At 40.5% G+C, this 25,801-nt stretch overlaps 1 protein-coding gene across 1 annotated transcript in view; it reads left to right on the top strand.

Moving 5' to 3' along the window:
- LOC133440843 (transcription initiation factor TFIID subunit 2) overlaps positions 1–25,801 on the top strand; it is a 49,837-nt gene that overhangs the window by 3,346 nt on the left and 20,690 nt on the right. Inside the window, exons 3-19 of the mRNA XM_061718171.1 lie at positions 699–859; positions 1,845–1,963; positions 2,684–2,825; positions 4,241–4,472; positions 5,487–5,671; positions 9,087–9,200; positions 12,784–12,883; positions 13,299–13,384; positions 13,497–13,632; positions 15,335–15,489; positions 16,504–16,618; positions 16,811–16,920; positions 17,151–17,216; positions 18,626–18,752; positions 20,220–20,345; positions 24,944–25,084; positions 25,639–25,749. Coding sequence (XP_061574155.1) covers positions 699–859; positions 1,845–1,963; positions 2,684–2,825; positions 4,241–4,472; positions 5,487–5,671; positions 9,087–9,200; positions 12,784–12,883; positions 13,299–13,384; positions 13,497–13,632; positions 15,335–15,489; positions 16,504–16,618; positions 16,811–16,920; positions 17,151–17,216; positions 18,626–18,752; positions 20,220–20,345; positions 24,944–25,084; positions 25,639–25,749 — 2,226 coding nt within the window. The remainder of the gene's footprint in view (positions 1–698; positions 860–1,844; positions 1,964–2,683; positions 2,826–4,240; positions 4,473–5,486; positions 5,672–9,086; positions 9,201–12,783; positions 12,884–13,298; positions 13,385–13,496; positions 13,633–15,334; positions 15,490–16,503; positions 16,619–16,810; positions 16,921–17,150; positions 17,217–18,625; positions 18,753–20,219; positions 20,346–24,943; positions 25,085–25,638; positions 25,750–25,801) is intronic.

Raw genomic sequence — 25,801 nt, 5'->3', positions numbered from 1 at the left:
TACAGTGTTTATATTTAATGGGCCCCGGGCCACTCTGTACTGAAAAAATTGGGCCCCAAGGTCAGAAAGGTTAAGAACCCCTGCTCTATATAATACATCCATGCTCCCTCTCCGACGTCGCTTGAGCGTATGGCTGGAGGAGGAGGAGGTTTGGAGGAGGAGCGGAGCAATGATTGACAGGAAAGGGGGGAAAGGAAGCATTTTTCACGGCGCAAAAAATCACTGTAATAAAAAGCCAGGAAAAGAGTACTAGAGTGAAGTTTTTCTTGTTACACTCTTTTAGACACATTTGAGGGATGTTGGCCAAGACTTTTAATAGTGTTAAAAGCATGTTAAAAATGATGTCACAATACCTTTAACGTTAGTGCAACATTCTGAATGGATGAATAGCAGCACCTTAATGAACATGAACTTATATAGAATTTCACAATGGCCGGAATTGACGTTAAATGCAACAATATATAAAACGATTTAATATATATATTAAAAACATTAATAACTGGGTATGTCCCGATACTTTTTTGGCCGATACCGATGTTTTGAAAATGTCCCGATCCATCGGGCGGCCGATCGATCGGGACAACACTAGTTTTAAGCAAGTTACTGTGTAACAGGGTATGCCGACCTCGAGGCTGAAGGACTGTCGTCCATCTCCCTGCAGTTCTAGTGTCTCCCACTGAACATCCCTCTGCTTTCAGGGCTACGTTGAGCTGACCATCTTCCCCACCGTGGTGAACCTGAACAGGATCAAACTCAACAGCAAACAGTGCCGCATCTACAGAGTCCGAGTAAATGAACTGGAAGCCCCGTTCATTTACAATGACCCCACGCTGGAGGTTTGCCACAACGAGTCCAAGCAGTAAGTACTGGTTTTAAAAGCACATCTCATGGAACGGAAGCAAACATTACGCTGTTGCAGAAAAGGCGAAAACTATCACTTTAGTTCAGTTGACAGTTTGTAGTAGGCCTGTGTTGGAAAAAATTGATTCTCATATTAATTCCTAAAAATAAATTTGTATGTCTAAAGAACGATTTCTTTTCATCATTACATTACAACTTTTTTTTTTTTTTTAATGCCCAAAAAAGGAATGTTTTGAGAATAATTGGCGCCATGTTTTTTCCTTTTAAATATGTTTAAAGGTATGAAAACATTAAAGTTTTCAGTTATAATTGCATAAATTGTCTACATTTCATTACTTTATATTCTGTCTTGGGGTTACATTTGCATAAAATGATAAAAACCAAATCCTCAAAAATTAAAAACCGAAAAAGACAGGAAATGGAAAAAATTAAATCGGAATGTGGGAAAAAATGAAACCTACGTCTCTGTTTCCTCCCTGGATCTGTTTGGTAATTCTGCTCCACGATGTTTCTGAAAGCAGTTCTATCAGCATTCTGGGAGCTGATTGGTCCTTACAGCATCATTAGCTGCCAATACTTGCTGTTGAATCTCAATATAATACTAGTAGTAATATGTTGCAGAACTACAGTCATATAATTCATGCAACAGCTCAAAAAACAGTTTTAATAACACTAACCCAAATCAATATCGGAATCGAATCAAATCTTGATAATCGATTCTGAATCTTAAGTATCAAATCGATTCTTGACATTTGAATGGATCCCCAGCCCTGCTCAGACCTGTAGGTCTTATTGTTTATTGTTAGGTTTGTAAAGGAAATCATCGATATCAGGTGGATGGGAGTGAATGTGCTTGGGTGGCACATGCAGTCCACCAAACCTTTCTTATGTTTCTTTGGTGCATCATTGTCAGCATCAGTTTCTTTGGGAAGAGCAAGTGTTGGGTAAAAAATGGATCGTTTCTCTTGTGATTGTCTGTCCAGGAGGAACCTCAACTATTTCTCCAGCGCCTACACGGCAGCGGTCAGCGCTGTGGACCCCGACGCTGGGAACGGGGAGCTCGTCATCAAAGTCCCCTCTGAACTCTGGAAGCAGGGAGACGGTGAGATAGTGGCATAATGTTCTGTTTATATCTTACTGTGGAAAGAAATGTCAGTCTAAGACGGGGCTCGGCAACCCGCGGCTCTAGAGCCGCATACAGCTCTTTAGCGCCGCCCTAGTGGCTCCTGGAGCTTTTTCAAAAATGTTTAACCTTTTTTTTCTCCTTTTTTTCCTGTTTTTTCCCTCCTTTTTTTTCTTCCCTTTTTCTCTTTTTTTTCTTTTTTCCTTTCCTTTTTAATCTCGACATTTCGACTTTTTTCTCGAGTTTGTACTTTAACATTAATCTCGGAATTTCTACCTTTTTCTCGACATTTCGACTTTTTTGGCGACATTTTGACTTTTTTCTTGACATATCGATTTTTTTCTCATGATTGTACTTAAAACATTAATCTCAAACTTTCGACTTTTTTCTCGAAATTTTGACTTTTTTCTCGACATTTTGACTTTTTTTCTCGAAGTGCATAATGAAAAAATCTTCCCCCAGTTATAACTAATATAGATACATGCAGCAATATGGCTCTTTCAACATTTTGGGTTGCCAACCCCTGGTCTAAGACAAAAAAAAAAAGAACTTTGTCATCATCTTCAGATTGTTCCTAAAAGGTTAAGTTCCAGCAGTGATGATCAAAGATACTACTCTTGAATAACTTTTTATGTATTTATGTATTTAAGCATCTAAGTCTGTTTGTGACCTCTTGGTTTGTCGTTTTTCTCTCCTCAGATCTGAAAGTGCTGAAGGTCTACATTGAATTTTCTCTGGACCAGCCCAAAGGGGGTCTCCACTTCGTTGCTCCTGATGTGGAGGGCAGCCTGGCCGAGAGAGGCGCTCACGTATTCTCCTTCGGGTACCAGAACTCCACAAGGTCTCCAAACAATGCTTAAAACCTGCAAACTTGAATGAGTCAGAGAGCAGACTTTCTCAGCTACTCAAAGGCTCTGACCCTGGATTCACACTGAAAGCACCACAGCGTCATAGGCGTCCGGTTGCCATTCATTGTCTACGAAAGACGTTTTTACCTGAACTGCTCATGTGAAACACGTAACTGATGGTTGAGGAGCTGGATGGTCTGAACTATCGATCCAATGTAAAATAATTAAAAACTGTGCTTATTAATCACAAAACACAGTTTAAACAATATGACCAAACCCGCTCCGACCCGGTGTGTCAGTGATCACCGCAGACAGACTGCAGCTTCACCGGGACCAACGATGATGGTTGATGTTGATCCAGGACTGAACGCAGAAATATAAAGAAGGTTTCCCAAAGTGTGATCCATGGTGAAATAGGAAACTGAAGATGTGCAGCTACATATAGATATATGTAAGCTATATGCACATTGTTCCCTCCAGTTCTGCAGCTTGAAAGCCCCGCCCACTGCAGGTGTCGTAACCCTGCATTCACACTGAAAGTGTCAAAAATCTCCTGACGCCAGCATCACGCTGCTTTGTGCGTTCACACTGAAAGCTGCTGCACTGTCGAAGCCTGCAGTGTGCGGGGCTAAAGCTGCAGTGGGCGGGGCTAAAGCTACACATATCTATATATAGCTGCACATCTTGAGTTTCCTATTTCACCATGGATCACACTTTGGGAAGCCTTCTTTATATTCTAGTGTTATTTCAGCGTAGATAAGAGTGAGTTTGATGCTCCTTAACCAGGTTGGTCCTGGATCAACATCAACCATCATCGTTGGTCCCGGTGAAGCTGCAGTCTGTCTGAGTGAACACTGACACACCGGGTCCCAGCGGATTTGGTCATGATGTTTAAACTGTGTTTTGTGAATAATTTGCTTTAAACCGTTTTTAAAATCGTTGGGACCATCCAGCTCCTCAACCATCAGTTACTGTTTCACATTCAGAGTTCAGGTAAAAAAGGCAGTGAAATCAGCCAAAAATGTCAGTTTGCTGGATGAAATTTATTAATTCCTGAGAAAATAAGTTTGTTAGTGCACAGCTCTGCTCCTGTGTACGTTTGTGTACATGAAAGTACAATCTGCATTGAGGGTTCTTGCTTCAGGAATCCCGGTCTGTGATTGGACGCTGCCTCGACGCGCTGCTCCCGACGCCTCTGCTGCTCTTGCTGCCTCTCGACACGTGTTTTCATAGAAAACGAATGGCAGCCGGCTGCCTATGACGCCCGTGACGCTTTCAGTGTGAACGCAGCATTAGAAAGATAAGCCAATGATCCCTGTCTGCTTTGCCTTTGTACTTGTTGCTGCTCTAAGTTAGAAAAACCTCTGCATTAATTCTGTATTTGCATTTTCTAAATCCTCTCCTCCAGGTTCTGGTTCCCCTGCGTGGACTCGTACTCAGAACTGTGTACGTGGAAGCTGGAGTTCACCGTGGACGCGTCCATGGTGGCGGTGTCCTGCGGCGACCTGGTGGAAACCATTTACACCCACGACATGAGGAAAAAGACCTTCCATTACGTGCTTCCCATCCCCACTGCAGCTCCCAACATCTCCCTGGCCGTGGGGCCCTTCGAGATCCTCGTAGACCCCTACATGCACGAGGTTGGTGGAAAGGATTTGCCTGCACGTGATCCACATTAACTACAATTCTGTATCCCCAGAACTCGTGTTGTCCTTCACTCATCCCCGGCCTGCACATAAAAGGGTGGGGTGATGTAATAAACTCATTTTGGGATGGATTTATACCAGATTACTGGCACAGTACCAGAATACACCACTGAAGACACACAGCCACTGAGTCATGTGAAGACACCTAGACAAAGATAATAACTTGTCTGGTTGCAAATTTGATTTATTTTTATGTATGTATATATATATATATATATATATATATATATATATATATATATATATATATATATATATATATTTATCCCAGATTTTTATCCCACGAGTCTTTATGTCAAACCATTCAAAAGTTATGGCAGAAAGTAGGAACTATCAGATATGGACCACTCAGATGAAGGGGGGGCACGCTTTTTGGCATCTAGCGTCGCCACGGTAACGCTTTTGACTGAGAAAAGTAATGCACATCATCGCAGGATGGAGATGCACATTTTGATGTATAACACACCTGGGTGCACGTTACGGTTCGGCCGAAGAAGCGGCTGAAGAAATGGCATAAATTGCGCCAAAATGACACGATTAATTCAAAATGGCCGACTTCCTGTTGGGTTTCGGCCATGGAGCCATGAGACTTACGTTGTGACATGATACAGGTGTGTACCGATTTTCGTGCATGTACATCAAACTGTATTGTGGGGCTTGAGGCACAAAGTTTTCTAGGGGGCGCTGTTGAGCCATTTTACCACGCCCATTAATGCAAACCATTAAATATAACATTTTTCCCCAGGTCTGGCTTGGTGCAAAATTTGGTGACTTTTGGGGCACGTTTAGGGGGGAAAAAGGCCCCCATTTCGTCGGAAAAATAAAAATAAAAATCCTACAGATACAATAGGGCCTTGCTCGGGTGCTCGGGCCCTAATAAGCAAACAAACTGAGAAATGACATGAAATGAAAAGCCGTTTAACCGACACCACTCTGACTGTCTTGCAGGTGACTCATTTCTGCCTGCCGCAGCTGCTGCCTCTCCTCAAACACTCCATGTCCTACCTGCACGAGATCTTTGAGTTCTACGAGGAGATCCTGACGTGCCGCTATCCTTACTCCTGTTTCAAGACCGTGTTTGTGGACGAGGCGTACGTTCAAGTGTCGTCCTACGCCTCTATGAGCATCTTCAGGTTGGTGTTGAGACGGGGCGTTACCTGCTCTCTCAGCCTCTGAGATAAAGAGCATTCACTTATGCAACGACCAACCACACTGACCACTGTGTGCTGCTGTTAATGTGGCTAATCCAGGGGTCGGCAACCCGCGACTCTAGAGCCGCATGCGGCTCTTTAGCGCCGCCCTAGTGGCTCCTGGAGCTTTTTCAAAAAATGTTTGACCGTTTTTTTCTTCTTTTTCTTTTTTCTTCTTTTTCCTTTCAATTCAATTCAATTCAATTCAATTCAATTTTATTTATATAGCGTCTAATACAACAGAGTTGTCTCTAGACGCTTTACAGAGACCCATACCCAGAACATGACCCCCGAGCAGTTATTACATAAACAATGGCAGGTAAAAACTCCCCTAGTGGGAGAAAAACCTTAAGCCAAACAGTGGCAAGGAAAAACTCCCCTTTAGGAGGGAAGAAACCTTGAGCAGGACCAGGCTCATCAGGGGGGACCCTCCTGCCGAGGGCCAGACTGGTGGGTCAGGGACGGCAACAGCACAGCAGGCAGGTGGAAGCAGCAACGGGATGACCGGGGGTGGGGACCGCAGGCCAGCACACAGCTCCCGAAGCTCCGGCCCAATCAGCAAGTCCCAGGTTGGGGTGCAGGGTCAGGGAAAGACTTGTGCTCCGTAATGCAAGCTACAAGCCACCCACGGCCACCTGCAGGACAAAAGAGAGAAAAGGGAGGAGAAGGGGGGGCCAGCAACGGGATGACCAGGGGTGGGGACCGCAGGCCAGCACGCAGCTCCCGAAGCTCCGGCCCAATCATCAAGTCCCAGGTTGGGGTGCAGGGTCGGGGAAAGGTTGAGAAGGGGCAGGGCCAGGGAGAGGAGTCTTGAGGGACGAACATTCTCCCCCGCCCAAAAGGGGCCGTTACCCTGCCCCCCTCACTCCCACACTGCAGGTTCCGGTGTCCGGCAAAGGATGCTGCAACATGGACAAAAGAGAGAAAAGGGAGGAGAAGGGGGGGCCAGCACAAGAAACCACAGGAGCGACTCTGACACACTAAAGTTTACACTACCTAGAGATTTACCAACACCAGCTAGAGGTTTACTAAACACTAACTATAGGCTTTACTAAACAGAAATGTTTTAAGTTTAGTTTTAAAGGTGGAGGTGGTGTCAGCCCCCTTAACCCAGATTGGAAGTTGGTTCCATAGTAATGGCGCCTGATAGCAGAACGCCCGCCCTCCAAATCTACATTTAGATACTCTAGGAACTACGAGTAAACCTGCACTCTGAGAACGGAGAGCTCTGACAGGAACATAAGGCACTATCAGGTCTTGCAAATAATGCGGAGCTAAGCCGTTTTGGGCTTTATACGCAAGTAATAAAATTTTAAATTGGATTCTGAATTTTACGGGTAACCAATGGAGCGACGCTAACACTGGAGAGACGTGGTCTCTCCTGCTAATTCCTGTCAGTACTCGTGCTGCTGCATTTTGGATCAGCTGGAGCCTATTCAGCAAATTACTTGGACATCCTGCTAACAACACATTACAGTAATCTAGTCTAGAAGATACAAACGCATGAACTAGTTTTTCTGCATCACTCTGTGAGAGGATTTTCCTAATCTTTGCAATATTACGGAGATGGAAAAAGGCTATTTTACAAACCTGATTGACATATGGTTTAAACGACAAATCCTGATCGAAAATAACACCAAGATTTCTCACAGTTGCACTGGAAGCCATCGCAACACCATCTAATCCCTTCCTAAGATGCTCTGGACCAAGAATGATAACCTCTGTTTTATCTGAATTTAGAAGCAGGAAATTTCTGGACATCCAATCCTTGATGTCCCTAAGACATGCCTGAAGTTTAACTAACGGTTCTGTTTCATCCGGCTTCATAGACAAATAGAGCTGCGTATCATCAGCATAACAATGAAATTGTATGCCGTGATTCTGGATTATACTTCCCAACGGCTGCATGTATAAACTGAACAAGATTGGCCCTAGCACTGAACCCTGTGGAACACCATAACAGACCCTTGACTGTTCTGAAGAAACCTCATGTACATGAACAAACTGGAACCTGTCAGATAGGTATGATTTAAACCAACATAGAGCTGTCCCTTTAATCCCAACAACATGCTCTAACCTGTGCAGTAAAATGCCATGATCTATAGTGTCAAAAGCAGCACTGAGGTCCAGTAGAACCAGTATGGACACTAATCCCTTATCTGAGGCCATAAGGAGGTCATTCGTGACTCGAACAAGTGCTGTCTCTGTGCTATGATGCATTCTGAACCCTGACTGAAAGACTTCAAACAGATCATTTCTATACAAATAGTCACATAACTGGCTTGAAACTGCCTTTTCCAGAATTTTAGACACAAATGGAAGGTTGGAAATTGGTCTATAATTAGCTAAGGTGTCTGGGTCAAGAGAAGGTTTTTTAAGTAAAGGTTTAATTACTGCGACTTTGAAAACCTGTGGTACATATCCTAAACTTAGGGATAAGTTAATTTGGTCCAGTATTGTCGTACCAATAAGAGAAAAAATATGTTTGAATAGTCGAGTCGGGATGGGGTCTAACATACATGTGGTTGACTTAGCTCTATTGACGAGTGAGGTCAGCTCAGGGAGGTCTATAGGATCAAAACAGTCTAGAGATAAGTCAGAGCGTAGGGAAGTCGCTAAAGCTGAAGAAACACCTACAACCGGCTGGTTGATTTCTTCTCTAATTCTCGCGATTTTACTGTTGAAGAAGCCCATAAAGTCCTCACTACTGAGAGCTGCAGGAATGCACGGCTCAACAGAGTTGTGACTCTTTGTCAGCCTGGCTACAGTGCTGAACAGAAAACGTGGGTTACTTTTGTTATCCTCTATCAACGTTGAATAATAAGCTGTTCTGGCTTTGCGAATGGCTTTTTTATATACTATTAGAATATCTTTCCATTCACGATGAGAGTCTACAGACCTACAAGAGTACCACTTCCTTTCCATTTTACGCACGTTTTGTTTCAACATGCGGATATCTGAATTATACCAGGGAGTTAAGCTCCTGTGGCTAGAAACCCTCCTTTTCAAAGGAGCAACTTCATCCTTTTTAATCTCGAAATTTTGACTTTTTTCTCGAAATTTTGACTTTTTTCTCGAAATTTTGACCTTTTTCTCGGCATTTCGACTTTTTTCTCGGCATTTCGACTTTTTTCTCAAGATTGTACTTCAACATTAATCTTGACATTTTGACTTTTTTCTTGACATTTCGACTTTTCATTTTTTGCGGCTCCAGACATATTTGTTGTTTGTGTTTTTGGTCCAATATGGCTCTTTCAACATCTTGGGTTGCCGACCCCTGGGCTGATAGAAGCGCTGTATTTCCACTGAGGTTTCTCTCGTTCAGTCAGAGAGTTGACATGTTGCCCCTCCGTTTCAGCACCAACCTGCTCCACAGCCCGACCGTCATAGACCAGACGCCCCAGACCCGGCGCTGCCTGGCCCAGGCCTTGGCTCAGCAGTTCTTCGGCTGCTTCATCTCCAGGATGTCATGGTGAGACAAACACTTTTATGTGTCATAAGGATCAAACTTCAGGCTAAACACAGAGACTTTGGTGGGACGAGGTGTTTTCAGTTCAGCCATTGCGATAAGCCTTGTGATGGAAAGGAAGTGTCATTGCCTGGAGCTGCACTGCCCCAACCACATCCCAACCATTTCCAACGACGCCTAGCCGTCTCAGTAAAGTGTGGTAACAATAGCCTTTAAAGGTCTTTATAGAAGGCGGGCAGTGAGAGATTTACAGCAGATCTATGCTGTTTTCTCGCTGTTTTCCAGCGTGACGACTAGGCCTGTGTTGGAAAAATAGATTTTCCGATTCTAAATCAATTCTCATATTAATTACTACACATCGATTTGTATGTCTAAAGATCGATATTTTTTTTTTCATTATTACATTTTCGCCCGGTGAACTTTAATCCCAGTACACTGCAAAAACTCAAAATCTTACCAGGAATATTTTTCTTATTTCTAGTTAAAATGTCTCATTTTTAGTCAAAAAAATCTCATTACACGTAAAACAAGAGTCATTACCAGAAAAATAACTTATTTGACAATTTTCTCCTGTTTCAAGTAAATTTTCACTTGAAATAAGTAGAAAAATCTGCCAGTGGAACAAGATTTATCTTCTCATTACAAGCAAAACAAATCTTGTTCCACTGGCAGATTTTTCTACTTATTTCAAGTGAAAATCTACTTGAAACAGGTGAAAATTGTGTTTTTTTTTTCCAGTGATGAGTCTTGTTTTTAAGTGTAAGGAGATTTTTTTGACTAAAAATGAGACATTTTAACTAGAAATAAGACAAATATTCTTGTTAAGATTTTGAGTTTTTGCAGTGTAGTCATTTTCATTGTTCTGTATGTTGAACATATAGCATATCTGACCATAAAACTTGAAGCTCCAGTACTGTGGAAACTAGGCTTTTCACTACCGCCTCTCACCTCCAAACATCCCATGTGGAGCCTTAAATCGTGCATGTTGTTGTATGATGAGTGTGCTGGTGGTGTTTAACAGCCCCGAGGGGCAAAAAAAAGCTTCACGAAAGTCAGAAATCCTTGATTTTTAAGCAAGTCTGGCACTGCTGCTTGCATGAATCAAAGAGGGGGATACACTGGGGCCTGAAACTGGGCCTTGAATCCCACGCCGGTCCCCTGCTGTTCTCATTAGGGCTTGAGTGTAAAAAATCAAAGCACTGTTGCATGAAGACTGATTATATAATAGAAGTTGTGTGCGCGAGGGTGTTTTTGGCTTAATGGGTAGATACGAATCACAGTGCTTTGTGCAACCTTGATAGTGTTAAAAAGGAGCTATATAGTTCCAGCATTTACCATTTAACATTGGATAAATGTTTTATTCTTCCTGGAATGTGTGACTGGAGCATTAGGTTTTTATAGTAATCAATGTCTGCTGAAACATTACATACTTTAGGCTTTTGTTGTCAATTATGGTGTCTTTATGGGCCATTTTGCACTTTTCCAAGTATGAATTTGTTCTTTTAGAAAGATTTCTTTCATATCACGAGAGATTGGAAAGCCACGTCTTAAGTCCCCCATATTTGTAAGTAATAGATAATAATATAATCTATTGGCAGAAAAACTTGGAGCAGCTAGGCTGAATCATCCTGTTTGACTTTTTTACAAGCTTGTAAATTTACGCTCATAAATATAAACTTAGCACAACTGAAGGACATTTGTGTTAGGCAGATTATTTCTTTGTTGTAACAATGCTTCTTGGCAATAAATCCTATACTGTTGGAAAGCCTGTTTTTTCCCTTTTTAAATGTTGACATATTTGTAAGAAGTGATCATTTGTGGGATGAGCAGCAGAGATGAGTTTGTGGGTTTTACCCATGAACATATTCCAAAATCTCCCCTGCTAATGCTAAAATAGGGCTGGGTATTGTTAAGAACCTCACGATTCGATTTCGATTTGATATTGATTTAAATGCTTCGATATCGATTCAGTAAGATGTAGAAATACACAAAAACCTGTTGGCACTTTTTCATTGTTTTTATTTTCATGCCTATAACACGTGGCATGTTACTTCCCATAGAAATGAACTGAGCAATTAAACTTAGCAGCACCATAATGGCTCACTTGTGCTTTTTTAATGTAGAACAAAAGTTAAAATAAAATAAAAAAACACATGACAGTTCTGTGTCAACATGATTGCGTATCGTGGTTCAAGTGTGTGTACCATCTTCCTAAAACCTTGATTTTTCCACAACACTGTACGGTCGAAGGTCCTTACAAATGAAGACTCTTATCTTCCGTGCGCGGACAGTCCTGGCGGTAGTTTGCAGACAAAAGCTTTGTGGAGTTGCATCTGTTTTGGGTCCACAGTTTTAGCCGTAGGTTGTTGCAGAGCGTCCGCGTGGTGCCTGGCACAACTTACACACCACCCTACTTTAGTCCGTTTCTCATGTTCCTTCTTTAAATGGGAATTCAAAATGAGTCCAAACGTCTGATCTGAAAGATTTTTTCGTTTGCCATCGTCGCCATTTTATTGTTGTTTGGTCGCGTGCAGCCACCGTCCACAAAACACGAATCATAAGAAAATGTTGCGCACAGCGCCCCCACTGGCCAGGAGGGGAATCCATTCAGAGGCTTTGCTTAATTGATATTGAATTAGGGCGGGGAGAATTGCGATGCATCAGTTCTTTTAATATTTTTACCCACCCCTGGCTAACAAATAGGATATATACAGTACTGCGGATGAGGGGGGATGAGGGGGGATGGCATCCCCCCTGAAATAAAAAGGGTCCAAATCATCCCCCCTGAAATAAGACGGTCCAAATCATCCCCCCTGTAAAACTGCCATCCCTCCTTTCTATCCCTTATGTCATTTCATCAATGAATGTGGTTTTACTGCTATTTCAACATTTAGAGTCATCACCAGAAAAATAACACCAGAAAAATACCTTATTTGACAATTTTCACCTGTTTCAAGTAAATTTTCACTTGAAATAAGTAGAAAAATCTGCCAGTGGGACAAGATTTATCTTCTTATTACAAGCATAAAAATCTTGTTCCACTGGCAGATTTTTCTACTTATTTCAAGTGAAAATCTACTTGAAACAGGTGAAAATTGTTGTTTTTTCCAGTGATGAGTCTTGTTTTAAATGTAATGAAATTTTTTTACTATGACTATGAGACATTTGAACTAAAATAAGACAAATATTCTTGTTAAGATTGTGAGTTTTTGCAGTGATCCATGTTACTTATCCTGTGAAGGACAGAGTCATATTGATAAGTTCAGAAAAGTGTTTTTTATTGTTGTGTTTTGATGTACGGTATTTGATGTAAGCCCAGTGGATATTTAAAGCTTACAGAAGGCTGCATTTAACTGCTGCTATGTCATTCCTGCAGTATTTCTGCAGGTGTTTTGGTCACTGCTATTATTTGTAATATATTATATTATTTGTAATCAGCACAATTATCTGTCCCCATATGATACAATCCACCATCCCCCCTGATATAGATATATATATGTGTGTATAGATACGTACATATATATACACACTGAATGTAACTTTTGTGATATGAAGTTGCACTGTCCTAAAGTGTTTTTCTCTAAAGGGCTGATGAGTGGGTCCTGAAGGGAATCTCTGGTTACATCTACGGCCTCTACCTGAAGAAAACCTTTGGAGTGAACGAGTACCGGCACTGGTTCAGAGAGGTTTGTCTTCTCATAAATCTGACTAGATTCCCCTCTAGAATCTCTAAACATATTATACATGTAATGATAACAGTGAAGTACATGTTAAAAAAAGATAATTGTCAGTTGAATCCATGTGTTCAAGAGAAATTAATAGATAAAGAAAAAAGTGAACAATTAGATTAGCAAATGATGGGCATAATGTTGATTAGAAGCATGTTGTGTGGTATTTCATTTATGTGTGTGTGTGTGTGTGTGTGTGTGTGTGTGTGTGTGTGTGTGTGTGTGTGTGTGTGTGTGTGTGTGTGTGTGTGTGTGTGTGTGTGTGTGTGTGTGTGTGTGTGTGTGTGTGTGTGTGTGTATGTGTATGTGTATGTATGTATGTATGTATGTAAATGTTGATGAATTCCTTTGTTTTCTGTGTGCTGTTTTCCAGGAGATGGACAGGATTGTGGAGTATGAGCTGAAGATGGGAGGGGTTCTCCTGCACCCGGCGTTCAGCGGGTGCAAAGAGAAGGACAGGTATGGATTACATTTAACTTTAGTCCCAATTCCATCATGGACCGTTTGGGTAACAGGTCTTTTCCTGATTTCATAAGTGCGTGACCTACTAAGCAAGCTTCTCTCGCTTCAGTCCGACCCCCCACCTCCACTTCTCCATCAAGCACCCCCACACCTTGTCCTGGGAGTACTACAAGATGTTCCAGTGCAAAGCTCACCTGGTGATGAGGCTGATAGAGAACAGGATCAGCATGGAGTTCATGTTGCAGGTCAGAAACAAATCAGGACATTTTTATTTATTTTTTTATCTTTATTGGGTATTCGATGTAATGCATATTACACAATAAACATTTTTAAAAGGATTCAACAAATTACCCTGTTTTATATTTTAACACACACACACACACACACACACACACACACACACACACACACACACACACACACACACACACACACACACACACACACACACACACACACACACACAAAAAAGTAAATAAATAAAGACACAAAACTTAACATAACAAACACCCCAAAACACAACCACTTAGGGCTGCACGATTAATCGTTAAAAGATCGCGATCTCGATTCATGCTTGAATGCAATCTCATTTCCAAATGACGACGATTTAAAAAAAAAAAAAAAAAAAAAAAAAAAAAAAAAAAAAAAAAAATTTAAAGATGGCTGCATAAAAAAAGGACTAGGCCTATGTTCTAGGTTGTTGTAGTCCTGTCATGGTCAACTATCATGTTGTCATGTTTGTATTATTTTGTTAATGATTGTGGATTACATTTGGAGAAACATCTACCTTTCTCATCACCTGACACATATTGCACATAAATATTGTTAAAATTGTTATTGTTAAAATTATTTAAAGACAAGAGAGATGTTTATTGTTTTTATGTTCAATGTCAGCTGTTACAAAGTTGATGCCAGTCTTTTATCAGGCACCATCATATTTTTTGTAACGTTTACCTTTTGTATGGGCAGCTTCTTAATAGCAGCAAAAGGCAATGGGGGGTTCATCCCAGCCAGAGGAATAATTTGTTGCCTCAGAACTACAGGATCTGTTACAAGTCCCCTTTCTGAAAGGGTGTTCAACTCAGGGAGGAACAAATATTGTTCAAAATTGTTATTATTGTTTAAATTATTCAAAGGTTTGTGTAAAGAAGACAAGAGATGTTTATTGTTATTATATTTTTGTTCAGCTGTTGCAAAGTTAAAGTAATAAGTGCAATAAATTTTATATTGGAAAAAAATCGTGAGAGAATCGTGATCTCAATTCTAAGCAAAAAAATCGTGATTCTCATTTTGTCCAGAATCGTGCAGCCCTACAACCACTATAAAATACATAATTATAAACAAGTCCCAATGTAAGTACCAATTACCAATCAAACTCTGACTGAAGACAATGATAGGAAAAAGAAAGTAATACAATAAAATACAGGACACACAAAACAACAACAAAAATAATAATGAAATGAAATAAATAGAAAATAATAAAAAATAAAATAAACAGACATAAGAGGAACCCTAAATAAAGATAAAATAGAAATGGTTAGCAATATCATACTTCCCTAAAATTAAATCAAATAAAATTAATCTTCCAAGGATGCCAAATAATTAACAAGAGAAAGATATAAAGAAGAAATATAAGAAAACTTATCAGAGCAACCCCTAATACCGTATTTAATTTTCTCTAAATATAAAAAGGACATCAGGTCTTTCAACCAAGAATTGGGAGATGGAGGTTTTTGGTCCTTCCATTGAAGTAAAATACGTCTACGAGCTACAACAGAGGAAAAAGCAATTATATTAGTAAAACTATTAAAATCTTCAGGTATGCCAAAAATAGAGATTAAAGGGCTAGGAATCAGGACATTCTTGATTCTGTCCAGGTGTAATTGATGTAGTCAAACTACAAAGCTCTATGTTTATTAAAAGTGTGTTTTTTGCTTTCTCGTGCAGGTTTTCAACAAGCTCCTGAGCCTGGCCAGCACGGCGTCTTCTCAGAAGTACCAGAGCCACATGTGGAGCCAGATGCTGCTGTCCACCTACGGCTTCCTCAAGTCCATCTCCAACGTGTCGGGCAAAGACATCGGCCCCCTCATCAAGCAGTGGGTGTATCCTTTACCACGGGGACAGGACGGAGGTGGAACTGGCATAAACTGGCATTGAACTGGATAAACCTTCATGGAGCAAACTGAAACAAGACTTTTTATTACCCCCATCTCATTAAATTAATACATTTAAAAGAAAAAGAAACATGCTTAGCTCAATGGAAAATCATTGGCCACGGTTACATGATGTTTTTTAATTCGGAATAATTAATTCAGAATTAAATCTTCCTTCGAGTTTACATGGAAATAGTACTGAATTGAGGTTTACATGGAAAACACGTTTCGTCTTAAGGTCTGGGGGTTGGGAAGGTTCTGATTGGATAGGGGGGGGACCGGAAGTTAAACTACCGGAAGAAAAACAAACTTAGCCGCTACAACTTTGAAAAGCTCACAATTTTGATGTTTCCTGTTTCCATCTGTTCTTTTAATTATTTCCAGGTCCTCCAAGCTATTTATTAAATAAATGGTCTCTGCTCTTGACCAGCGTTTACTGCTGCTGCATCTTGAAACTTTGTTTGGAAAACAAGCCCAGTGGAATATAATCGTCATGGAGACAGACGGGCGAGAGAACGAGCAGAAAGAAAGACCAGAATTAATTTAAAGAGGAATGAGTGTTTACATGATCTGGAATTATTCTATTCAGATTTAAAATCTGAATAAACCAGCCACTTACTTCGGAATTAAGTTTAATTCAGAATGGCCATTTTCATTCAGAATTAGGTGTTTACGTGGTCATTTTTACTCATTTTAAATCAAATTTATTTTAATTCTGATTTAAAGAGGAATTAAACTTCCCATGTAAACGCACTCATTGTCTCCAACATGGCAAATTTGCACCTAAATAAATACATTTAAAAAAAAAAAAAAAAGAAACATGAAACATGTTTAGCTCAAGGGAAAATCACTCTGGTATTATTAAGAAATATGCCACAACAAAATAATCTCTGTTAACTGGGTGGGATTTTGCCTTTTCTTAATTATCTGCATGGCTTTTCAGTCTTAACTGGTGACATTCAGAGACCAGAGCGGTGTGGTGAAATTCTACGGCAGTTTTGCTTTCAACAGGAAGAGGAACGTGCTGGAGCTGGAGATCCGTCAGGACTATACGTCATCTGGAACTCAGAAATATGTGGTGAGCTTTAACGTGGAACACTGAAGTATGAATGATACGAGTGTTACATGTTATGAAAAAGTTAAATAACATAAATTTACCAGCCATTATTATCCATCCATTATCCGCCCCTGGTTTCTGTCACTGGAGACACAGATATGAGGAAGGGCGGCCTTTGTTCACGTACATAACAGGATAAATGTTTCCCTGTAGGGTCCTATCAAGGTGACTGTGCAAGAACTGGACGGGTCCTTCAACCACACCCTGCAGATAGAAGAGAACAGCCTCAAGCACGACATCCCCTGCCACTCCAAGAGCAGAAGGTACAGGAAATAACACAGATTCAGTCATGTTTTGTGCATTTGCCATGAATGATTGCATTTGTAACATTATAAAGGTACATTTCTGAGCTCTGCGGCTTATCGCCTTTGAAACTTATGTCAAATGCACTTTCTTGGTGGATTTGTTCTGTTTTTTTAAAACTTGTTTCTTTTCTCAGTAAAGCTGGTTCAGAAGGAGTTTTTAAGAGCTGTTTTGTTGGTTTCTTTTCTAGAAATAAGAAAAAGAAGATACCTCTGATGAATGGAGAGGAAGTCGACATGGATTTATCTGCAATGGAGTAAGACCTTATTATGTGCAGGTTTTGAGAAGTTAAAGGAGACCTATTATGGCATCTAACCTCATTATCTATGCGGGCTTCTGAGTGGCTATGATAATGAGGCTCTGTGCTGATTGGCTGCCTGAATGTCGCGATACACCACTACGAAAAAATGGCGGAAGCTCCGGCTGGAGGAGTTACACCGTGTCCGTGTCCTCACCGTGTCCTAACTGCATGCGATGCGTGTGAGCGTCAGCGACAAAATCAATTCCATTGCTTTATTTTCTAATCGACGATCCTAACTGGCCGCAGGGCGCCGTTTTGAGCTGAACATTTGTCGGACGCCCTGCTTCTATTTCCTTCCTGTCGCTCGCGTTGAAAGCCGGTTGAAAGCGCTGTAGGAAACGGTCACGGACGAGGAACGGCTGATCCAGTTAGTTGAAATGAGAAGTTATCTCTCTCAGTACGTTTACATGCAGCAAAGAGATCAGATTTCTGATGGTATCAGATAAACATCCAGAAGACCCGACCACTTGTCTGAGTTTACATGCTGTTTAGAGAATGGGATAAATGTCCAGAGCATGGCTGACTCGTGACGTTATGTGGCGCTGTAACCAAGGTAACCATGGTAACCATTTCAACAAAGAGCCACTTCCGGTTGACCCATTTTGTTTGGCGCCAATGTTACGCCTTCCGTATATTTTTCCACTTTATTTTGATCTGCTTCTTTCTGCTTCGATCTTTTTAAAGGTGTTTAAACAACTATTTAACACGCGCCGTCTCCTTTCACTTCCGGGTGAAGCCCCAGAGGAAATTCTCCAGCATGCTCAGACTGCAATATCCGATGTCTCCGTATACATGGCGTTAACATTCCAACTGTGAACGAGTTATCTAAGTGTTGCTATCCGATTATTAAATGTCCGATATAGGTCTGAAGTAGATCGGATTGAGGTGTTTACATGCAGTTTAAAAATCCGAGCGATGTCTTATACGATCAGAAAATCCGATTGAACTGCTGCATGTTAACATACTGTATGATTCCTCCTCATTTCACTACAAAAACCTCATAAAGTGGCAGCTGCTGGAGGGAGATGGACAGAAGAAATCCGACGTCACGCAGTGCTACGATAGTCGGACGCTCTCATGCAGTTACACGCTTTTATAGTTGTGGTTTGCATTTTGGTTACGTAACGATGGGAGCAGAATCTTATTGGCTCGTAGATCCACATCACACTGGACGGATCATCCAGGCGGCTGTACAGACACTGCAGGATTTGGTTTCTTTCCTCCTTCTCTGAGTTGGCAGGCTGAGGGGAGACCACTTTATATATGTTAAAGCAAGAGAAAACCTGTTTTTCATAATAGGTCTCCTTTAAGTTTGAAGCTGTGTTCTCTAATTCTCAGCTGATGGATACACCTTTCCTCCGCAGTGCAGACTCTCCTCTCCTCTGGATCCGAATCGATCCAGACATGTCCATTCTGAGGAAGGTGGAGTTTGAGCAGGCCGACTTCATGTGGCAGTATCAGCTGCGTTTTGAGAGGGACGTGGTTGCACAGGTACCCCAATCATTTAATTTGAGCTGTATATATTACTTTCCTGCATCAGGTTGCCTGCAGCCCTCTGGCCGTGATGCATTATTCTTGTTTTCTCAGCAGTAGGAGTCGACCATCTGATTCTGTTGGAAAAATAATAGCTCTCTTTCACTAAGGTACTAAGAGCCTCCCTTCTGCTTTTGGGAAGAGGGGAGCCGTCCAGTAAGGGATCCCTGACAGATCCTACTTCCTGGAAACGGTTCTTTCTGTTTAAATGTAGCTTCAGAGAGACCTCCTACAAATGAAACACTCCACTGACCATTAGTAACACATAAAAGATGGAAATCCTGCTATAGAAGGTCTGCAATGACGTCACTTCCCCATTGGACCAGCCCCCTTACTCACACTGAGTGGTAAAAACAGCTGCAACTAGTGGTGAAGACGGGATAACAGCTGATTATCGGCTTAAATTAAAGTCATTTGGACTTGACAGTGACCAGTACAGTTACCAAGAACCAGTGGTCCATGGACATTAATATTTGGTACAGTTACCAAGAACCAGTGGTCCATGGACATTAATATTTGGTACAGTTACCAAGAACCAGTGGTCCATGGACATTAATATTTGGTACAGTTACCAAGAACCAGTGGTCCATGGACATTAATATTTGGTACAGTTACCAAGAACCAGTGGTCCATGGACATTAATATTTGGCCACGAATCCAGTTTCCTGATATTTATATGTACCGGTACTTAATTTCTACGCCCGGGAAATACATGAAGCAAAGCTTGAAGGCAGACAAAAGTCTTGATGCTTGGTCCGACTTCAAGGCAGGATTTGTTGTAGAAATTAAAGTGATGAGGACAACGAACTTTATGATTTGACCGTTTAACGTTAGCTACCCAAAAATCCAACATTACCTGATACAAATGGGAACCACAAATCCACGTTTCGGTGCCTGGAATCCAGGCCAAAGTTTCATCAACCATAAACACATGTAGCTAATAACCCAGTCAGGAATTGGTGAATAAGGTGATATACACAGAATAAAATACATTCAAAAGTTATTATAAGCCAGGCTTAAAACTTGACACGTTAAAAAAAAAAGGGAAAAAATAAGAATCCCAAGCGGGGGTCCCTGCTCTGTTTTTCTCTCATCCAAGGGTCCCTGGGCTAAAAAATGTTGAAGACCCCTACTGTAGAATATTTGTGGCGGGAGCTGCTCCCCACTAACAGCCTTGAAATGTAAAGGATTTAAGGAGGAGAGGTTCTGTGAAGAGAAGTGGACCAAAGTTCCCCCAGAGAAGTGTTCAGACCTGCTGACCCAGCACCATTGATAGGCTCATCCACTGGACTATTACGTTGCACATTATGATCATCAGTTTCATTGTGTCACTCAACTTCCAGGACTGTCATAGCTGATGCTTTTGCATTGGGCCCGTACCCGGCTGGAATACTCGTGGTTGTGACTAAAGTCCATCTCTTCTAGGAAGAGGCCATTGCTGCACTGGAGAAGTTTCCCACTCCGGCCTCCAGACTGGCTCTGACTGACATCCTGGAGCAGGAGCAGTGTTTCTACAAGGTCCGCATGCAGGCCTGCTTCTGCCTGGCCAAGGTAAGACCCCAAAGCACCAGAGTTATAGGGGTGTAACGATACACTAATCTCACCATACGGTACCATACACGATATTGAGGTCACGATAACGATACGATACAATATTATAGCAGTATTTTTTAACAACCTTGAATGAGGAACATATGACTGGAAAAAAATGTCTTTTATTTGAAAGACACAAAATACTGTTTGTATGCTGTAATGTAATGCTGTTTGTAATGCTTTATAACTGTTTAAGTTTTAAAGAGAAAGCCAGGCCAACCATTTTCCACAAACTGAACTAAAAGTAAATGTCAGGTTTGCATTATGCATCTTCAGTTTATACAAGTACAAATATTTTGCCACAAACTGAATAGTTTCTCTCATGTATGATTTGATTTTTTTCTTTTCCAGAAATTTAAAAACTAAAATTAAATAGATAAATAAAAGTAAATAAATAAACTATGAAAAGTCCCAAACTCCAAATGCAACATGACTGTTATTGATCTTGTTCCAGAGCTCAGAGCTTCACCTGCTCCAGCCTGAGGCCGTAAGGTGAACCCCGGTATCGTTTCATCCTCCCACCTTTGGGGACGGCACCATCTTTACATCATAAAAAAGATTTATTCATGCTCAACTTAGAAGTAAAAATTCAGAGCTCAAAACCCCCCAAGAGTCCCGTGATCTGGACCGCAAAACGGTACTAGTTTCTTCTGAGCGTAGTCAGATTTTGGTCCGCGGGTCGAGGCACCAATAGGATGTTACTAGTCAACACAATAGATTAATATTAATAACCCAATATCAGCTACAGTTTGTCACCTCCACAACCTGTATCGTGACTTTTGTATTGCAAAATTACACCCCTAATAATTTAGGCTTAAGTGTCTGTGAAACATAATCCAGATTGGCTATGGGATTCTTTACCCTTAAATGTGCCTGGCTAGAATATGGGAGTTGGTGGGAAATCCCTTTTAAAACACAGAAATGACAGGGATCCGGATCAAGCAGCAACCTGCAGGGTTACAGAATAAAAGTCTACATGGAACTAGGCCTGTAGATCGATTTTCTGATTCTAAATCGATTCTCACATTAATTCCTAAAAATCGATTTGTATGTCTAAAGATCAATTTTTTTTCATCATTACATTACAACTTTTGCTATTTTTTTGTTTTTCCCTAAAAAAGGAATGTTTTGTTGGACACAAGAATAACTGTTGCCATGTTTTTGCCTTTAAATATGTTTAAAAGTATGAAAACATTAAAGTTTCTGAGAATTTTTGCGAGTACGAGTATATGAGAGCAGCATCGGCATCCCTAGTGTATTAATTTAGAGTTGTGGTGGTAAGACTCTTATAAAGGTCTGCATGTTGGAGCTGCTACTACTGTCATTTAGCAGACGCTTTTATCCAAAGCCACTTATATCTGGGACACACACCATGGAGCAATTAGTGTTAAAGGGGACCTATTATGGCATCTAATCCCTATTTTAAACAGGCCTTGAATGTCTTAAAAACAAGCTTTTGATTGTTTTTGCTAAATAAATTAGAAATTCAGCCTCTGAGCCATGTCTTTATCTTCCCATTCTTTCATCTTGGTTGCCATTCCGGGGCTTGAACCTCTGTAGCCAGACTACTAGACTATCCCCCCCCTGAGCCGTCCAGAACAGGAAACAAGACAGACGAGCTGCAGAGCCAGATCTCAGGGCTCACGTTCCCCAGCTCCGTCTGAAGGTCACGACGTGACCTTTGACAACGTACGAGGAATTTGGAGCAACGTAGAAGCAGTTGATTAAAGACACGACGTTCCTTTTGATTTCCTCAGCTTTTTAGAACGGACGTCTTGTTCTATTTCTGGAATATTATCTCGGTAATTGAAGGTGACATTGTATTAGTTATATTTCTCCACATTCTCACCCTATATTCAGTTCAAGTTTGAGTACAGATGTTTTTTACATTTGTTTTAATTTTACTATTATTTTTCCAACCAAATGTTTAGTACAAAAGATATTGTGAAAGGGGCTACTTTGGTATAAAAACACGAGTTCCCAGCCAGCACGACCACCCATCACTTTAACCCTGACTGCATAATGCCGCTCTGTGGCTGTAAGAACGTCTTTGTGCTCCAGATCTGGTGCACTCTGACTGGCACCCCGCTGGATTTCCAACCTCCACGTTCCACCTGAACCAATATTTTTACAACAATGATGAACTGAGCCCGGGCTGAAAAACGGCTGCACTTCATGTTTTTCTTTACTTTACTGTGTTTGGCTGGAGAACCCCAGCAGCCCCTATTATAATAACTTTTTATGATCACACACACACACACACACACACACACACACACACACACACACACACACACACACACACACACACACACACACACACACACACACACACACACACACACACACACACACACACACACACACACAAGCATGTGTTCAGAGACCACACTGGCCACAAAATGAGGTAAAGAAGACCTTGATTCTCTTTGGCTGCACTGTGGTTGCTTGGTTGACTTCTTGTACCACGATGTTGTGGCAATTAATGAAATAAATTAATAAATATCCAAAGGTGTACATACAGGACTGTCTCAGAAAATTAGAATACTGTGATTTTCTTTAATGCAATTACAAAAACAAAAATGTCGTACATTCTGGATTCATTACAAATCAACTGAAATATTGCAAGCCTTTTATTATTTTAATATTGCTGATTATGGTTTACAGTTTAAGAAAACTCAAATATCCTATCTCAAAAAATTTGAATATTCTGGGAATCTTAATCTTAAACTGTAAACCATAATCAGCAATATTAAAATAATAAAAGGCTTGCAATATTTCAGTTTATTTGTAATTAATCCAGAATGTATGACATTTTTGATTTTTTTTAATTGCATTACAGAAAATAAAGAACTTTATCACAATATTCTAATTTTCTGAGACAGTCCTGTAACTGTGAAATGAGCGCGCGTTCAAACAGACGTGCTTGAGAACGAATCCAGAGAACTCTCATGCCCCTTTTTCTGTAAATCTAAACAGATGACAGCGTCTCGTGTCGGCGACCCTTGACCCCACGCTGCTACGTTTGCGTTTACGTTTTCCAAATATCAGCCATTGATGCTCAAAGAAAGCTGAGCCACCAAAACATGGAGAACCCTATATGCTGTTCATTTGTAGGTTTGTGTTTACTTGTTAAAGACCAACAAAGGCAGCAAACAAAGGCATTCTTGCACAATTTCAACATTCTGGATTGAGCGATGTTTATGATGCAACGCTTTTAGAATACTCAGTCATGCTGGATTCACACTGAAAGCATCAAAAATGGAATGCTTTCAAGCTGCAGAACTGGAGGGAACAAAGTGCATATAGTCTACATATATATATATATATATAGCGTGTAGGCCAGTGTTGAAAAAAATTGATTTTCCGATTCTAAATCGATTCTCATATTAATATCAAAAAAGCGATTTGTATGTCTAAAGATTGTTTTTGTTTTTTTTTTTCTCTCTCCATTATTACTTTTTCGCCCGGTGAACTTTAACCCAGTAGTCACATCATTTAATTCACACATGCGCTGTTGAGCTGTTGCAATTTCTTTCTTTTTTTGCACTTTAAATGGATATTGAAAGGCATATTTGAGTTATTTATTTCTTAGTTATTTATTTCATACAAATAACTTTTGGATTTTTTTTGTTTATGCCCAGAAAAGGAATGTTTTGTTGGACACGAGAATAACTACTGCCATGTTTTTACCTTTAAATCTGTTTAAAAGTATGAAAACATTAAAGTTTTCAGCTATCATTGCTTTATATACTTTCTTGGGGTCAAATTTGCATAAAATTCTAAAAAAGCTAATTCTCAAAAATTAAAAACCGAAAAACACAGAAAATGGAAAAAATAGAAACGGAATGTGTTAATAAAACCGATTTCATCCGTCTCTGTTTGTTGCCCTGGATCTGTTTGGTAATTCTGACCCACGATGTTTCTGTTTCAGTTCTATCAGCATTCTGGGAGCTGATTGGTCCTTACAGCATCATTAGCTGCAATACTTGCTGTTGAATCTCAATATAATACTAGTATTAATATGTTGCATAACTACAGTCATATAATTCATGCAACAGCTCAAAAAACAGTTTTAATAACACTAACCTAAATCAATATCGGATTGAATCAAATCTTAATAATCGATTCTGAATCTTAAGAATTGGAATCGATTTTTGACATTTGAATGGATCCCCAGCCCACATCTTCAGTTTCCTATTTCACCATAGATCACACTTTGGGAAGCTTCTTTATATTTCAGCGTTATTTCCACGTAGATAAGAGTGAGTTTGATGCTCCTTAACCAGGTTGGTCCTGGATCAACATCAACCATCAGACGCCTCTCGCAGCGCAATTTCATAGAAAATGAATGGCAACCGGACGCCTGTGGCGCTTTCAGTGTGAATCCAGGGTCCGTGTTCGGTCTGTGTTTTTGGTCCCTTATGGTTTGACGTACTCTCTATTGTTATTCAGTTTTCCACTGATTTATTTTACTCTGCAGAATGGAGGCTTGTCTCCACTTCCTGCTTCCCCGGTTTAACTGCAGTTCCTCTGCTCTCGTGTCCACTGTGCAGATAGCGAATGCCATGGTGAGTACCTGGCAGGGCCCGCCGGCCATGAAGTCCCTGTTCACCAGAATGTTCTGCTGCAAGAGCTGCCCCAACATCGTCAAGACCAACAACTTCATCAACTTCCAGAGCTACTTCCTGCAGAAGGTACCGAGACATGGCCCTTTCTTACAGCCACACGCCAAAAACTCAAAATCTTACCAGGAATATTTGTCTTATTTCTAGTTAAAATGTCTCATTTTTAGTCAAAAAATCTCATTACACTTAAAACAAGACTCATTTCCAGAAAAATAACTTCTTATTTGACAATTTTCACCGGTTTCAAGTAAATTTTCACTTAAAATAAGTAGAAAAAATCTGCCAATGAATGAAGATTTTTTGCTTGTAATGAGAAGATAAATCTTGTTCCACTGGCAGATTTTTCTACTTATTTCAAGTGAAAATCTACTTGAAACAGGTGAAAATGGTCAAATAACAAGTTATTTTTTTGGTAATGAGTCTTGTTTTAAGTGTAATGAGATTTTTTTGACTAAAAATGAGACATTTTAACTAGAAATAAGACACATATTCTCGTTAAGATTTTAAATTTTTGCAATGCATCTCCAGAAACTCTAGAAAAACACTGTTCATTGCAAAATTCTGCTCTTCAGTTCTTCTTTTAGCGAATGTACCACAATGTGTGCCCGTGTTTTTCACGCCAGACAATGCCGGTTGCCATGGCGTTACTCCGGGATGTGCAGAACCTCTGTCCCAAAGATGTTCTCAACTTTATACTTGACCTCATCAAGTATAATGACAACAGGAAAAACAAAGTAAAGACATCCACACACTATGATGGAATACTACTACTACCATTGCTATTAT

This window comes from Cololabis saira, chromosome 3 (genome assembly GCF_033807715.1).
Source record: "Cololabis saira isolate AMF1-May2022 chromosome 3, fColSai1.1, whole genome shotgun sequence".
In the NCBI taxonomy this organism is placed as follows: Eukaryota; Metazoa; Chordata; class Actinopteri; order Beloniformes; family Belonidae; genus Cololabis; species Cololabis saira.
Note: the sequence above shows the minus strand (reverse complement) of the source record. Positions and strands in the feature narration are given on the sequence as shown.